Below are 16231 nucleotides of genomic sequence, written 5' to 3'. Positions count from 1 at the left end.
ACAAGAAATGTTCATTTCTGTTAGAGGTAAAAAATAATCTCTCATGAAGAGWCTCCTTTGGCATTAGTGGTCAAAGGCAGCAACTTTGGCTGGAAGTTCCTGGGGTCTCTCCTTAAAGCCCTGTGCCTTCTTCCTTGATTTCTTTGTGTATGCCATTCATGGATTTATTAAACTATCCTTGGAGAAATTCTGGGTGATTGCTCTTTTTTTTATTATTTTTTATGCAGTCTGGTGAAATCATCAAGGATAAAAGATGAGAATTTCATAGTTCTCCCTCTCCACACACTAATTTGTTACCTTTTTTTTCATTTTTAAAAATGGTAACTGTATGTTTGTGTAATAGCGAGCTATGCATCTTTCACTCAGGTTTGTTTAACAGAAAAAAGAAAATAACATTCAAAATAGTAGCCTAGTTACCAGGTTCAAAGTTAGGTTCACAAATATTATTCTGACTTTAACCTTTTTTAAGCTTGTAAATTTAATCTTACAAGCTTATTAACAAGCTTAGCTCAGAGAACTAATTAGCATTTATGCAGCATTTGAGCTTGGCACGAARCATACACTTTATAAAGCCCTTATATTTTCTTGGCTCTTTTTCTTTCCCACCTGTTGATATTGCTGCTGTCTTTTTCAACCCTAGCAGAAGCTTGTGTCTTGGAGCATGTGACCCTTGTGCTTTGGCTGTAATGAGGGGGTTGCACTGCTAAAGATGCAAGAGATTTTCCCCACCATGTGGTGGGAGTCTGCTGTGTCCACGCAAATAGTGGGGCCAGATGGCATGGGAAGGAAGAGCACAGCAGGCCCAGCAGCTATTTTTACTGAAACTGTACAGTACCCTAGCTACTTGAATGCTTATAACCAAACGTAAATTAAATTAATGAAAAGTAATGATTCAGTAGGTATTCAGATATTGCTCTCCCTTGGTACTTTAAAATTCTGATTGTGAAGGATTAGCTTCATTAAAACATTTTTCTGTGAATATAATTGGCCAAGAAGAAATAACAGACCATATGTACCAGGTTTGGGATAGTTTCGAAAACCTTCACAGCTCTGATTATTAAGAATCATGAGACGCATAAAATTAACTTTGCAAAATGAAAACATAAATGTCTTTACTCTGTCCTCTTTTCTAGTTCTCCTATAGTGCAAATGAAACCTTACAACTAAACTTATCCATAAGAGCAGATGAGGTCAAGATTGACAGCAAACTGATGGGTAAGTGTGAAATACAGGATTAAAGGGCAGTAGATTAGACTAAATGAAAATCTGTTCTTTCATAAATTTTGGAGTTTTGAAGGTAAGAATGTTGTCTTAGCAGCATTACCAGTCTTGAGAAAACAAGTGTTATAAATACTAAGCTCATGAATGAAACGCCAGTGTTTTTTATATTGAACGCTATTTATAAATTTACCGGTATTTTCAAATTTGATTTTACTCTGAAAAGCAATCCTAATAGTGAAGTTTATAATGCTACTGTTAAAAAGTACTTCAGTAGCTGGATTTTAAGTGGCCTTTTCCCTTTGCGACTCTCTGAAAGGTACAATGRACTTGCTCCCTCCATTAGCAGAAAAGTAATCTTTCTTACTGCCACTGCTATGGACTTCATCTGAAATCTGAACTATAAACTGTGTCTCAGCTCTTGAGTGACAGTTCTGCAGTCTTCATGTCTGCTGGCAATCCACAATACACAGAAGCATTCCACGTTCTTTCATCTTTTTACTTCATTTATTTCTATGGCGACAAACAATATGTTAAGTGTTTTATAGCACAAATAAAACCTTAATCTCTGACAGAAATTGCTTATTTGTTTCTTTTTGTTTCTTTCAACTTAATGATGAAGCAGTTATGTCTGTGGGCCTAGTCCAGAGCTGAGTGGAGAAGGTCCCTTAAAACCAGTGGAGCAGTATCTGGGAATTGGGACCGACCTTACAGTTCTTTGGATTGAAGTTTAAGGCATAATCTTGCAAAAACTGCCAGGCAACATGCTTGTTACTTAGCTGATGAGTCAACATCAGGAGAACTAACATTACCTCCAAGTAATTTCCCCTGTGAATTAAATCTTCAGACCGTATTTTTCCATCTGTACAGTATTTAATTGATTCCCTTTCTCATAAGCCGCAGAGAAGTGTGTTTTTAGAAGGTTTTCCCTATGGTTCTGTATGCAATGCTGAAAGCACTTAAAAGAAGATGTGGTGTGAATGTTTTGAGGAGGTCATACTGCAATCTCACAGTGCCTTAATTTACATTCTAAAGATTACATTTTCTAAAATTGCAGAATTTTGACCAAATGTTCCCAACATCTATTTCTCAGCTTGGAAAAAAGCTAAAAGTAGTAGCTAAGTTATTAAAGAAAAGATATCATTCAGATCAAAATAGAGAGCTCTTGCAAAAACGGAAGGAAAAACTATCAATAACTGTCTCTTCTCTTTTTATTATAAAAGTTTTTTATCCAAATTCTCTCCAACTTTAAAATTTCCTTGTCATCTGAAGTCCAGAGCATAATGGTCTTTATGTACCTTGAAAAGAATTGACTTTGGGTGTGCAGGAGTTGCTGAGAAGCACATTTGAACTTGCCAGTAAAAGAAACCTTTCTTTTATATAAAACACTTAGTGAGTACTAAGTTACGATAGCGTTTTTACATCTCTAGCCATCAGGGGTTCTGAGCAGTATGAAATCCAATATATCGCTTTTATCCTTTGTCCTTTTTATCAATGATTTCACAGCTGGTATCTCAAGGTGATGGATAAGAGTCTGAATCTAATGAGTGGCTTGCTGCTGGTACATTTAATGAGGTGATCAGTGAACAAGGGGAGTGTTCAGTGCTTTTAGGCTCTAGTTTTCTGTGTTGCATTTATGCATCTGGATGTGAGGGACTTCAAGATGTTACAGCGTTAATGTTGTTTAGCAAAGGATGGCATGAAAATCCCTGTCCATTCAATGAGGGATAGTAAAGTAATTCAGTAAGTGTATTCCCTTGCCTTGCCAGGTGGCCATATGGGGATATGGGTTGGTAATGCAGGGTTTAAAAAGCAAAAGGAAGATTTGTTTAACAACGTTACCTGTTTGAGTGGCTGTGCAGGAACAACCTGTTTGAGTGCCGGATTAGGAAAGTGCTCTGGTTCATGTGAAAGCAATCTGCAGCATAGAAGTGAGGATGCTTTTCCTGGCTGCTGTCTGCGCTGTCTCTTCTATTCACAAAAGAAAACAGTAACCCACCAGGGCTGTCAGTCAGCTAGTTTTCCCCAGCACTGGATTCACATCCAGCATACAGAGTGAATAGTTAATACACAAACTGTTGAAAATACTATGTCAGTTATGTTTGTTGCTTAAACTAACTTACAGTGACTTACATATTGACCTGCTCAATATATAAAGCAAATGGTGCTGCTCCTAGCTTGTGTTCATCGATTCCTTGTAAAGTCAAGATTGGAGTTGAGTCAAATAGATGTTTTTTCTCATTGATTATTGTTACAAACGTCAAAGTGTCTCAGCTTTATATACACCTTCAACGATGTCTCGACTAGTTTTGTTTTGGTAAAGCTACTTGAAATCAAGTGGATATGCTGATTAGATGCAAGAAAGGTTAAAATCTGGATCAGCTTTACCTTCTGTATTAACTCTTCAGTGTAAGAGTAAGAAAAAAAAATTTTTTTATTCTACTAAAGATGGTGTCTGTGAAAATGACTGTGGAGATTTTTAAATATACAGCATTTAGAGAAGAACTGCCCTTGACAGGTTGTCCACTCTCATGCAAATGGCAGAGAGACTGTAGCCAAATTTTGGACATCTGTAATATTGTTCATGCCTAACAAGGAAAAAAGAGCATTGCAGAAAAATAGTGGTAAAGCAGTGTTCTCATTTTATTTTTTCATTTCTGTAGGAATCTGATGTGGTAGCCTYTTGGAATTAGATATCAAAAGCTACTGCTGCTGCTCTTATCTAGGAGAATATCTAGGAGGATAGTGCATTGAAGTGTTAGTGACTGGAGGATTGTTTTGCTGGTGCCCTTCCTAGTGTCCTGCTCCTCTGAGAATGAAAGTATCAGAGTGTGCCTTCTGGAAACAGACATTTTTGATGGCCTTTGCCATTTGCAGTCTCAAATGGATTATTCTATTTTCTCTTCCACACCTCTGATCATATCTGTTTACCCCAGTTTACTTGCTGAATCTCACTGTAAGGGCACAGTTTCGTGAGATTTAGTGAGCACATAAAACAGCTCATCACCATGGGAAAAAGGAGGTGTTTATTCTCTGTCTTTTACTCCCCACTCCCATCTGTGCACACATTTAACTCTTGAGAGAGCACGGGAGGAAACCTGGATAGTTTTCTGCTGTTCTAGTAAGTTAAGTCAATTCACAAACAGACCCAACGAGAGCCAAGCCTTGATGACAGAGGGAGAGACTGTGTCCAGAAAAAGAGCAGCCCAAGGGCAGAGAGAAGCAGAGATGAAGGGAAGGAGCAGGAAGACAAGTGGGCAAGAACTCCTTTTTATTATAATCAACTCAGCTGCCCAGGGAATCACAGCACTCCTGGGCTGACTAGCTGAGTTATCTGTGCAACATGCATGCTTCCCCTAGAGAAATATATGGCATCTTTTCAGCCTGTTCATTTTCTTCTGAGCTAGCTCTCAAGTGCATCTCCAAATGCTTCCTTGCAAATTCAGGCTTTCCTTATAGTGCTGAACCACACAGCTACATCTCAAGGCTTGTGTTTATTTGGGAAAATTAATTTTGTTCAGTGACTCTGCATTGTTCTAGAAGACCAATGGGGGCCAAGATAAGCTTAGTGTCTAGGATAGTTAGTGCATGGTTCATCAATAATAGAGGCCTGACTGTCACAACAAATCTCTTGCTTCTGAAGAAGTAGAATTAAGCCACACTGCTGAAGGAATAAAGCTTACAACAGGGTGACAATTAAAGGCAAAAGGGGAAACAAAAGCAAGTAGAAAGTTTGGCTTTCTCCAGAGATGTAAGTAAAGACCTGCAGAAATGAAGTATTAACTTGGAGAAAGGATAACACTTAATGAAGTGTTAACTCTCTATTCTATTCAGATTTTAGTGATGATTTTGAAAAGGTCCAAATGGCTGGCAGAGTTTCCATGCCAGCTGATGTTTGCCTGTAGTGACACATATGTGAGACTTGCACCTTTCCCTGCGGACATTCCTTTCCAGTGCACCAGGAAGACCTGTTTATTTGTCTTTGAACAGATGCATAGTCAGGTTCGTTGCAGATACTTGGACAAAAAACTTAGTATTTAAATGCTTTGACAAAGCCTGAGTGATAAAGGTTTGGGTTCTACACAGCAGTTTTCTTGGAGTCTGCCTGCAGATGATTTTGAAGTTTTTTGAAGTTTTTCTGTATAGTCAGAAATAAAGTTTTCTTTTAGTATCATTCAGGAGTTAAGTGCATAGTGTGCATTTACCATTGTTATTTCAGTGACTCTGTACAACTGCTCTTATGGACGAAGTGACTGCAGTTTATGCCTTGCGGCTGATCCTGCCTACAAGTGTGTCTGGTGTGAGGAAGATGGCAAGCCAAGCAAGTGCGTTTATGAAAAACTCTGTCATGCTCCTCCTACTGATACGTGTCCTCATCCAGAAATTACTCACGTAAGATTGCCTTTTCTTTTTTTTTTTTTTTCCTCCCAGTATATTCTTTTTCAGGAGAAAACGTCTAAGAAAGCTCATCCTAAAAGGCAGGGATTTTTTTTCTAGAGTATTAAGTAAGCCCCTAAATAGCTGCAAGAAAATAATGCCAATAGTGATGTGTGTGAAAGGTTTGTAAAGACTCATAATAAGAGACTGAATGGAGTCTTTGAGACTCCCTGTTCTGTAAGCCTTGCCCTCACTGCGCTCTAAGCCAGGCTAGCAGTGTATGCTTAAACATGGCACTTGATTCTTGGGAATTAGCACGGATTTTTTTTCTGTCCTGAAATCTGTTCTACCTAAAAGCTGTCTATAAAAGAGGTTCACCATGTGTGGAACTATGAGCCCTTAACAGGCTCATTAGCAGGCTTCAGACTAGACATTTTCATGGCATTTAATAAGGGAGCAGGTTGTTTCTGTGTCATGATTTGTTTTCCAGATGTCAGCGATTTTTTCCAGCCCATACTGGAATGAAACCCAAGGCTGTAGAAGTCAGAGAAAGAAAGAGAGGTGCCAAATGTTCACCCCTTACACAGCAATAGTTCTATGGCTGGCGCATTCAGCCACGACAAGGAAAAAGCATTACTTTGCCTTGGTCAACCAGAAGCTGAAGCAAAAAGTGTTAGACCCTGATCTGCTTTCAGCAGTTGCTTTTCAGCAGCAAGCCAAATGCTGTTTTTTCTGGGCAGGGTGGTTGCCTAGAAAGCAATGATACATGCTGCTATTGGGCAAATCCAAATTACTGTAACAGCAGTGTTAGTACTTCAAAACTCAGGCACACAGTTTGATATAAATGTATCTTGAGCTATCAAAAAAATGCAATAACTGTGTGACRGAGGCTGAGAACCATAAAAGGGATATATTTCACTCAAATAAGATAATAACAGTTTGATTCTGAAATCTGTGGCTCAAACTGGCAGGGACACGAAGAAGCTCTTGAGGCTGCATGGTTAGAGTTGCAGTGTGGGCAGCACCCAAAGGCAGCCGGGTGTATGAAAACATGATGGCCATGATGGTATGTTCGAGAAGAAATGGCAGGTAAACCTTTGAAGTCTGCTGAGGAAAGCAGGTAGCCTGAAATCTTGAGAGAACATATGGAGAAAAACACTTGTATAACGCCTCTGCTATAGTAAAGATGGTTTGAAGGAGAAAGAAGAAGAGAACAAAGAAAAAGAAAAGTATTTTCACGTGGTGAAAATCCACGTAGTTGCAGATTAAACAGTAAATACTGAAAATATTCTGATACGTTTTGTTTTTTCAAAGCTTTTCAAATTAATGCAAAATAATTTGGAAACACAAACTGTTCAGTCATTTTTCAGCTAGAACATTCATGGGTTCAGTGCAAAGGAATGGCCAATGACTAAAAGATCTGGCTTTGGAAATTTAAAAGTAGGGGCAAATATTCAGAACAAGAACAAGAATCTGGAGCTGGATTGGACAGCAGGCAGCAACAGCCATGCCTCTGTGCTTACAACTTAGATCTAACAAACGCCACAAACATTAAAGTCCAGACTTTCAGAAGCTGCATTTGCCTGACTTCGAGCATATGGAGCTGTGCYGTCTCCCTCTCCCTGAAAATAAACTTAGAGCCGTCCAAAGCTGAACACCTGTAAGGTCTTGCTGGAGCTCCACCCTGTGTTACATTAGCAAAGCAAGTCACTCTCCCAGCAGATTTTCACAACCCTAATGCTTGTTCAGGCCATCCATTAACCTGAGAAGTCCACTGCCACCACAGGATTTTTCAGTCCACATTTTAATCACAAAATATTTAGCTAGCATCAGTCCACATACTGCAGTATCCTACTGTTTGATGCAGTAAGGAAGACCAGGGGACTAAAGAAACTTCTGTGTGGGGCACATTTTCTGCTTGGGAGACGTACTGTTCTGATATGAACCCAAAGGGTGAAAACCATGGGGGGGAAAAAAAATCAAAAAAAAACTCCACCTGAAAATAAGGCTAGAAATGCTCAGTGAAATGATTATTGGGGAAGCCCTTTCCATTTGCTTTTCAAAATAACAGTGCTTTAAGAGATGAAGCAAATTTAAGACAGAATAAAAACCAGGCAATAACTTTGTACGTAAATGTCTGCCACAGGGCTTTTTGGAATTATGTACTGTGTGTTTAGGTTGAACACCAGAAATCTGAAGCTAATTAATACGTATTTTCAGATAATAAATAACTAATAACATTAATAAATTACATAGCATGTAATTACATGGGTGCTACAAAAAAGTCTTTATCATTTTAAGTGCTGGTCAGTCAAAGTAGCTTTAAATAATATGAAAGAGCAACATGGTCACTGTAGTATTTAAACATGTTTTTTTTTTATTGTTATTTTCCCCTCATGCCGACACAGATTGAGCCAAAAACTGGACCACTAAGTGGCGGAATTCTTTTGACCATAATGGGATCTAATTTGGGTATAAAAGCAGAAGATGTGAAAAATATAATAGTGGTAGACCAGGAATGCCTTTTCAAAGAGGAATTCTACTCTGTTTCCACAAGGTAATTGCTCCATATTTTTCACAAGATTTTAGGAGAAAATAGAAACTTCTATGCACTTTCAGGAGAAGAGAAAGATCTCCCTGCAGTTACAAGAAAATTATCAACAGAAGAAAAACCTAGTGCAATATACTTTTAATATTTCATTCTAACATGTCTGAGGATTTATTTAAAATTGTTACAGATTCTAATGCAGCAACAAATTTGTGATAGAGTAGTACCCTTGTGTTTCAGATTGCTTTTTTTATTTATTTCAAAGGCTTTTATGAATTATTACTGCAGATGTTTTAAAACTATTTATGTGTTTTCAAATTCAAGGCATCATAGATGTGCAGCCAGTCATTAAAATCTTCACGAAATCCAAACCACAGTACAGCCAGGCAAACAAGATTTATGGGAAAGTTAGGCAAAGCAAGAGGAAGAACGGTCTTTTTTTGTTTCAGTCCAGCCACAAAGATTCTTTCCTGGGGGCAGGGAGAGAGCCCTGAGTTCTGGTGAAGCTTTAGGTGACCAAATTTGATGGCAGAGCCAACAAGTCTGTGGATGTTGAATTGCCTAAGCAGGTTGGCAGATGCTTTGTGGGTTACTTGTCACACACTTAAACACCACCAAAGTGAAGATAAGATGCCTAAATTCTTCTAGATTACAGGTTTTATCAAGCATCTACTTTGAAGAGAGAAATACCCTTTTGATATTAGCTGATTAAAAGCATAGCATGAAGGATCAGTAGTAGTATTAATAGTAATGCTGTATTTCAAACAGTTTAGTTTTTTTCTTTCACTTTTGATATTTCAAATTGCACCTGAAACCTTGCCTTTCTTTCCCTTCGTTTATTTCTAAGTGTAATATAGTAATTTCTTGCTATTTTTGTGGCTTGTTTTGAAAGATATTTTAAAGAAGCCTAAGTAAATTTTTTAGCTTTTGCAAAGTCAGATTATGGATCAGACAGATTTAAAAGCTTCTGAGGCCCCAATGACCTGAGAATGTATATAGATGTACAGCTCTTACTGCTTCCCAGATCCACTGCCATTGCTCCCCTTTCTACATGCATCACCATCCACATTAATTTCCAACTCTCCTAAAGTCCTCTTTTCCCATTCCCTGTTTTCCGTGTTTGCGGAAGCAGCACTGAATCACAGTATAGCCTTACAAGAATTTCCCCCAGCCTCTTGGCTTTTTCTAAAGCTTTTTGATATTTTTAAATACATGGAAAGAAGCCAGAATGAGATGACTGGTTCCTTGTATCATAGCAACATTACTAGTTTCCTAAGTTCTGCCTGTGTGGTAATGGGTGAGGACAAATGCAACTTGCATAATATAATTTACCAACAAATTAGGGGGGTTTGAAGGATGATCTCCATTAGGGAAGCCTTGAAAAAGAAGTTATTCAAAATTTCCAAATAGGTGTCTATAGTTTTCTTTCTGTATCTTCCTTCCTTCTTTTTATTTTTACCTCCTTTTAAAAAAAAAAAAAAAAAAAAAAAAAAAACGCCCCGTCGATCTCCCTTATCCTTTGCAGTGAAAAGCCATCGTTAGGAGACCATTCTTGCCACTGGGAGGAGAGCAGGAAGATTTCAGGCACTTCAGGCTGCTTCCTGGCGTTACTGCTGCTTGAGTCCTCGGCCTTAGAGAAGTCGTGGGCTCCTTCTTTGTYAGTTTTCCCTTTGCAACGTGGGGGAAGGGAGGCGATGATAACACTGGGGAGGGGAGGCAAATTTTTTTAATTAAAATCTCTACTAACTGCGCAACGGCATCCCCCCCTCTCCGCCCCGGCCCCCGACTGCTTTCCTTAGCTTGACATATGGTCCAAATTCTTCCGAAGGCACCATTTCCTGTGCCTGCCTGACAAGGAGATGCAACTTCCAAGAATACAGTAGGGATGATGAGGAACAGACTGCAGGCGCAGGCAGCCGCGCACACGCCAGGACATGCAAGAATTTAGAGAATTTTGTCCATTTGCCAGTACCGAGGCTCAACGTTGTGGAGGGATCTGCAGAGGAACTTTGCRATCCTTTTACTACAAGCCCCAATTTAAGGACATTATCCTCAGTAAATTTGTGGAGGGGGGGGGGAACCTGGAGGGGAGATTTTATTTTCTGCTGGGGATTTTGTAGGCAACCATGCATTGCTTTAAGAATACCAGCAGTAATTCAAAGAATGAAGGAGATGCTCGGAGCGTCTCAGGGTGTGTCTGATGATACGAAACTCTGCCTGCAAAGGCTGCAGACTTTGTATAGATCCCTCTCTGACAGCTCTCCATTAAGTGGTTGCCCCAGTTTTCAACTGTTTCGAATCCTTTCTTACATTCCTATATCCACGYTTCTATTCTGTGGATCAGCTGTTGGATGAAAAAATTTAAACAGCGCAGCTATAACCAGGCAGCGGTGGTAGTTCGTTCACGCAGGATGTTTTCCCCTCCAGGATTCCTTGACCTCTGATCTGGCACAAGATACCTGGGATTTATTTTCAGTGAACGGTAATTCTAAAGAGATTTTGATAGTAGGTGTGAAAATATAGTAGTTTCAAGCTGAGAGACAACAGCATGCACTTGAAGAATATTATAAACTGSAATACACAAAGTTGCAAGATAGCCAAYTGCCTGATTCCTGCATCGAGGTGGCAGGTTTCTTTGACTTTTTTTTTTTTCTTTTTAGCGTTACTAGATACGATGAAAACATTGGTTAGGAGTGGGTAGTTTCATTCCTGATTTTGGAGTAAATTTGATTTTTCTATAGAAGTCACCTTTACTAACTGACCACTAAGTGGTTGCTGTGCACAGTGTGCAGGTTTCAGTTTTGCTTTTAGGTAGAGACAAGACTGAAATATTCTCGGATGGTTTTGGGGGGGATCTCTGAGCCAGAATTCAAGTACATTTGGTGGTATAGAAAAAAGTTTGTGCTTTTGCTTGCACTGTGTGTGGTAGCTAACAAAAAATTTTAGTTTTKGTGTAATACATTCCCTTTGTACTCCAGCTAGTATTTTTAACATATAAACTTATATTATTTCTTGCTAGGATTGTATGTCAAGTTGGAAGAATGACTGAACCAAAACAAGGTCAAATTGAGGTTAACATCAATGGAAAATTAGGTAAATCACCAAGTGATGTGAAATTTACCTACCAGGTAAGTGTATTTTTTAAGCAATCATCTGTTTCATACATAGTGCATAACTTAGGTTTAAATTGTGCCTGTTAAGCACAGTCACTTCTATTTACCTAACAGACATTTTTTCATCAACAACATTATTTTTCAAGTATGYTAGAAAATACATAAGCATTTCTTTATACAAAAGATACACCAAGAATGTTTTCTGGACTGTATAGCCAGAGTCTCAAAATAATTACAGAATGAAAAAAGTCTGCAACAGAAAAAAATGAGGTGTTTTTTAGACCCACAGTGACTACACTGTTTTAATCAGTAGATTAACCAGTGTTCTTAAATGTGAGAATTAATGCATAGCCACTACAGAATAAGTAATGAAGGTGCATTCATTTTTTTAAGAATTTATTTCGTAGAAAAATATAGCAGGCAGAGAAGTAAGCAAAGCCACAGACAGCATGATATATGTTCCTTTTACACATGCGCTTTGTTTTCAGTGTCGCCGTGAAGGAGAGTTTCAGTAGTGTCTTAATYGCTTTACCCTAAATGTAGTCCTGGGTTAGAGCTATTTTAGCCTGTGGTTTTAGTAGCGAGCAGCTGTAGCTGTACCTATGAGGTCTTCAAAATTTATAAGAGCCTATGATAGCAGGGATGTTTAAATAATCTCTGTCTTCATATAGATACTTTAAATTACATCTGTAAACCTATAAAACATGAAGAGTGTGTTTGACTTCTGTCATCTCTTTCATTGTAACTTCTGTCTYATTAATTCCTGATACCTTGTGAGGAGGAAATGAAGGGAATCAGCAGTAAGAGGTGAAGTAAGTCACAAATAAGAAGCAGCTGAGAAGAATATGCCCTGTTTTCACAGAACAGGCCGTAACTGTCTTTTTCCAGAATTTCCAAACAAATGCCTCCTCTCCCAGGTGGGATCTCTGCAAAACCACTTCTTGCTTGCAAATGATCTTTTGAAGTCAACAACCTCCTCTGTTTCTTTGTGAAAATGTAGGTTATAATTAAATTTTTCTTTGTCAGTCTCATTCCTCTTACCTGGAGAATGAAATATGGAAAACATCATGTTTCATGTTGTCTGTTAAGGCCTCTAGGACAGATGCTTTGGCAGTGAAGCCTAAATGGGACGAGATTTTGATATGAATCCATTGTGTTGTTGGATAAATTTTGCACAAATTCTCCTCTGCTTCTCCTGTGTGTGAAGATTCTCTCATGGTCTGCATGAAAACCAAATGGAAAAATTGTGAAGTGTGTTTAAAGGCAATCTGAAGCCCCCTTGTATGCTTAGAAAACCTGTCTGTGAGTCTGATGTGATTGCCTGCTCGTCCCATCTGTGAGATGAGATAAGCAGCCACTGCTTTTTGCTACTAAAAGGAAAAACTCAAATGCATCTCAGTGAGATGCTAGAAAAAGCTGCTCTACCTAGATGCCATCCAGGCAGATGTTTCCATGAAAGTTCAAGACTTCCTGTATGCCTATCTCAGAGTGGATTGAGGTTGCCAAAATACAGATAACTAAGCTAACTGCTGCTGAACAGCATCTTTGATTACTGTAAAAATCTTTCCATGAAGCCAGCGGTGGACTGCAGTAGGATTAAAATTAGTATGGAGATGTCACATTCATGTACACCTCTACAAGTGTATTATGGGCTTTTTTTGGCTTTTGGAATGATCATGGCAGACAGTGAGTTTATATTGTCTTAAAAGCTACGGTCTTGTTTCACTGCTGTTTTCAGGCTGTTCTGTGTCTTATTTCAGGAGACATGCAAAATCTGTTTTACTTAAAAACTCTTCTATTCAACATTTACAAAGAAAAGAAAATATTCTTCTTTCAAAGAGCCTTCCTAAAATATTTTCTATTATGTGTTTTTTTCTGTGCTTGAGTACATTATCTGGCTGCCCTCCTGCTGGCAGATACCACTGTTTCTGTTGTCTGCTTTAATCACCCTAAGCTTAATAGCTTTAACTTCAGCAGTGATCATTTCAAATATGATGTGCGGCAGCACAATGCAAAAGTGTACTACTAATGCACAAGGAGGCAATGCAGCTACCCAGCCTGTTGTGTCTGTGTCTACTAACAGTGTCTGCATACTCTCCAGCCAAAGTTTCAGGCTAGCATGTGTGGCTAGTGGCTACAACCAAAGACACGTAACCCGTTATTGAGTAATAGTGCATCTAGCTATTGCTGATGCTCAGCCTGAATGATGAGGAGTGTTATTAAAGCTGAGCTGGTAGAGGATCGATAGGCAGCAGAACGTAGGGCTTTGACTTGTGCTTCTGTCCCACTTTGCCAGCACAGCTCATTTCTGATCCAATGAACAAGTGAGACCTCCATTAAATGAGTCAAAAATCCACTTAGTGGAACTTAGTGGGGGGGGGTTCAATTTAAAATATTTTTTTTAACTAAAATGCCCTGGTCCATAAGAGTCTATGCTGCATACTTAGCATCTGTATTTGCTGAATACCATGTGAAAAAAAAGTTCTATTTCTCCCTACTAATCATAATTTCTTCTACTCGGCTCCAGTGCTATGTTTAGGTCCAGACATTCCAACAAACTTAAATTCTGGTAGCCTCATCCTCCTCCACTGACCTTTCTGCTGTTTGTTTGACTGTAAGCAGAAGCAGGCAGTAACCATTCTCTTTTTTAGTGAAATAGAAATGAAACGATCCTAAGTTTTCATATCCAGGTCTGTCGTACATCTGGAATACTGACAGCTCTGCTGGTCTCTAAGAAGATGGAGCAGCAGAATGGCTAAAGCGCTGTCCTAGTTTTTTGATTGTTTGTATAACTTTATCTGATTTGCTTTTTACTATGGCAGTGAGAAACGCTATCAAAGTACAAAGGAAGGAAGCAATTTTTCCTACATATACAGCTCAGATTTGCTGATCACATACAAGCATGATTCCTTTCTCAGGGTAACTCCTCTTCAAATTCCTGAGCCACCAGAGCAGAGAACCGACAGCTGATTCTGGGATCTCCAATATTAGTTGCAAGAGCAATTCTGTGAGCTTTAGTCTGTGTAGATTAAAAAGAATGTATGGTCAGAAAGTTCAAATAAATGTAAAGTGGAGAAAATAAAGGTAGCACCTTGCAAAAATTATGATGCATTTCTGTAGCTTTCTAAGGAACTGAAGGTGTTTCAGGRATTGCTTTGGAAATAAGGACATGTAATAAATCAGGAATTTTGTTTACCTAAGCAAGATCAGATGAATAACCAAAAAGAGGAACAAAGGGGGCCAAATTTTAGTCTGATCTGAAACAAAACCAAAGCTGACTACTCACTGTACTGGAAGTTCAAAGGTGAACATGAACAGCACAGTTACATTTAACATGCTGCACTCTTCCACCTTAATATTCTCCCAAATTGGTAGTTTCCTCTTATCTTCATCCATCTTCTGCTTTCTTTCTTGATGTTTAAAGCAGGCACTCTGGGAGCTCTCACAACCACAGTGTCAGTAGTGCCTCAAGGCTTTTGAGGAGGGCTATAGCCCATTCCTTGCTTCTTTTCCCTGAACACATCTTCACCTGAACACATTTGCTGTAGTTTTGTTTTTCTCTTAACATGGCGTGTTACCATCTTGACTGATGCTGCTAAGCCATACATCTGTAGCRGTCTGGAATTGCCAGCTTCCAGAGGACCATAGCTGTTTTATTATTGAGTTTTCGTGTGTCATCATGCTTAAGGGTTAGGAGAACTCCTGTGTAATTCAGAGCTTTAGGAAAGGTGGCCCTTCCTCATGCAGATATCTTGGACTTATCATCCAAGGTATGCACTTAAATATRTGTCCCACCATTCAGTGCTTGTGGTTCTGCTCAAGAGCTGCCAGGGAACACTGGGTCATTATAATTCTACATTACATGATATTAATAAATTATAATGCAAACTTCCAAGTCACACATGTTTGTATTTCTCCATTAAACCTGTCAGCTCTATGGTCTTTTCATAAGAGCATGTTGTCTCTGCCTCAGGATTAAAAGGTGCTACCTTGAGTCCAAAAAATTAGTTGTTTTTAATATCAACCTTTTGTATGAGCATCCCATCCGGAGCAGACAACACAAACTGCTATAATGGTGTATTGCTGGGCAGTTGCTCTGCCCACACACCTGGAGTGGCTGGAAACATTTGATCAATTTGCACTGTGCAAATGTTTGCAAGGAACAGCCCCAGAAAGGTAAAACTCAGCTCACTGGTCTTCTATTACGGAAACAACCCAGCAATTCAAGTCTGGTTTGTGTTGTGCCTGTGGATGCTCCAATGAGACGAGTAGGGTGGAGTGGTTGGGGGCTGGTAGGTCAGGTCAGCCACCGCGGCGAACACAAGCCTGCCAAGTGCGTGCAATGGAAATTCTTTGGTTGAATATCCTGTGGGTGGGTGGCTTGTCTGAAGAAACAAGAAGCAGGCTCCCTTGAGTCTGAGAAAAGACGGGAGTGGAGAGAAAGAGCAATTCCTAATGACTGGCGTTCCCTGCTTAGAAGTCTAATTTAGCTCCTGTGGTTATCTGATAGTCCGTGAAATGACATTTTGACCTCCAAGAACATGGYCATTGCCCACAGCACTTCATGGACTATGACGTGTTCATGCCTTTAATTTTTGTGTACACTATATGCAAGAGTAATTTCACTGTGAATAGGATGTGGGTAATTTTGGTAACAAATGGGTTGTTTTGCAGACCTGCTACAAGAGCCAGAACTAATTGCAGCTGAGCATGAGATCAGGAAGGGAAAAGGATGTTTTAGGTTTCCATATCCTTTGCTGGAAAGGAGAAGTGAAGGAAAGGAAGAATGAGATTAATGCAGAGCAGTAATGTGTTCCGACAGTGTACGTTTATGAAAATCTTATCTGCATGTGTGTGTGCATTGTCATGAGGCCCTTGGCACAGCATCCCTGTGCTCTGCTTGTAGGGAAGCACGAGAGCCCATTTGTACTTCTGAGGATGTGCACTGACATCTGAAGGCAAACCCCAGCTCGGA

The 16231-nt window shown here is 39.3% G+C and overlaps 1 protein-coding gene across 2 annotated transcripts in view; it reads left to right on the top strand.

Annotated features, from left to right (window-relative positions):
- Positions 1-16231, top strand: part of PLXNB2 (plexin B2) — a 256257-nt gene that overhangs the window by 197578 nt on the left and 42448 nt on the right. For both annotated transcript variants that reach the window (XM_085309906.1, XM_085309907.1), the window contains 4 exons: positions 1134-1215; positions 5438-5610; positions 8004-8152; positions 11163-11271. In XM_085309906.1, coding sequence (XP_085166032.1) covers positions 1134-1215; positions 5438-5610; positions 8004-8152; positions 11163-11271 — 513 coding nt within the window. The remainder of the gene's footprint in view (positions 1-1133; positions 1216-5437; positions 5611-8003; positions 8153-11162; positions 11272-16231) is intronic.

Source organism: Rhea americana, unplaced genomic scaffold (assembly GCF_003343005.1).
Source record: "Rhea americana isolate MKP2758 unplaced genomic scaffold, rheAme1 scaffold_306, whole genome shotgun sequence".
Taxonomy (NCBI): domain Eukaryota; kingdom Metazoa; phylum Chordata; class Aves; order Rheiformes; family Rheidae; genus Rhea; species Rhea americana.
The sequence above is the reverse complement of the archived record's forward strand: the minus strand, read 5'-3'. Positions and strand labels throughout refer to the sequence as shown.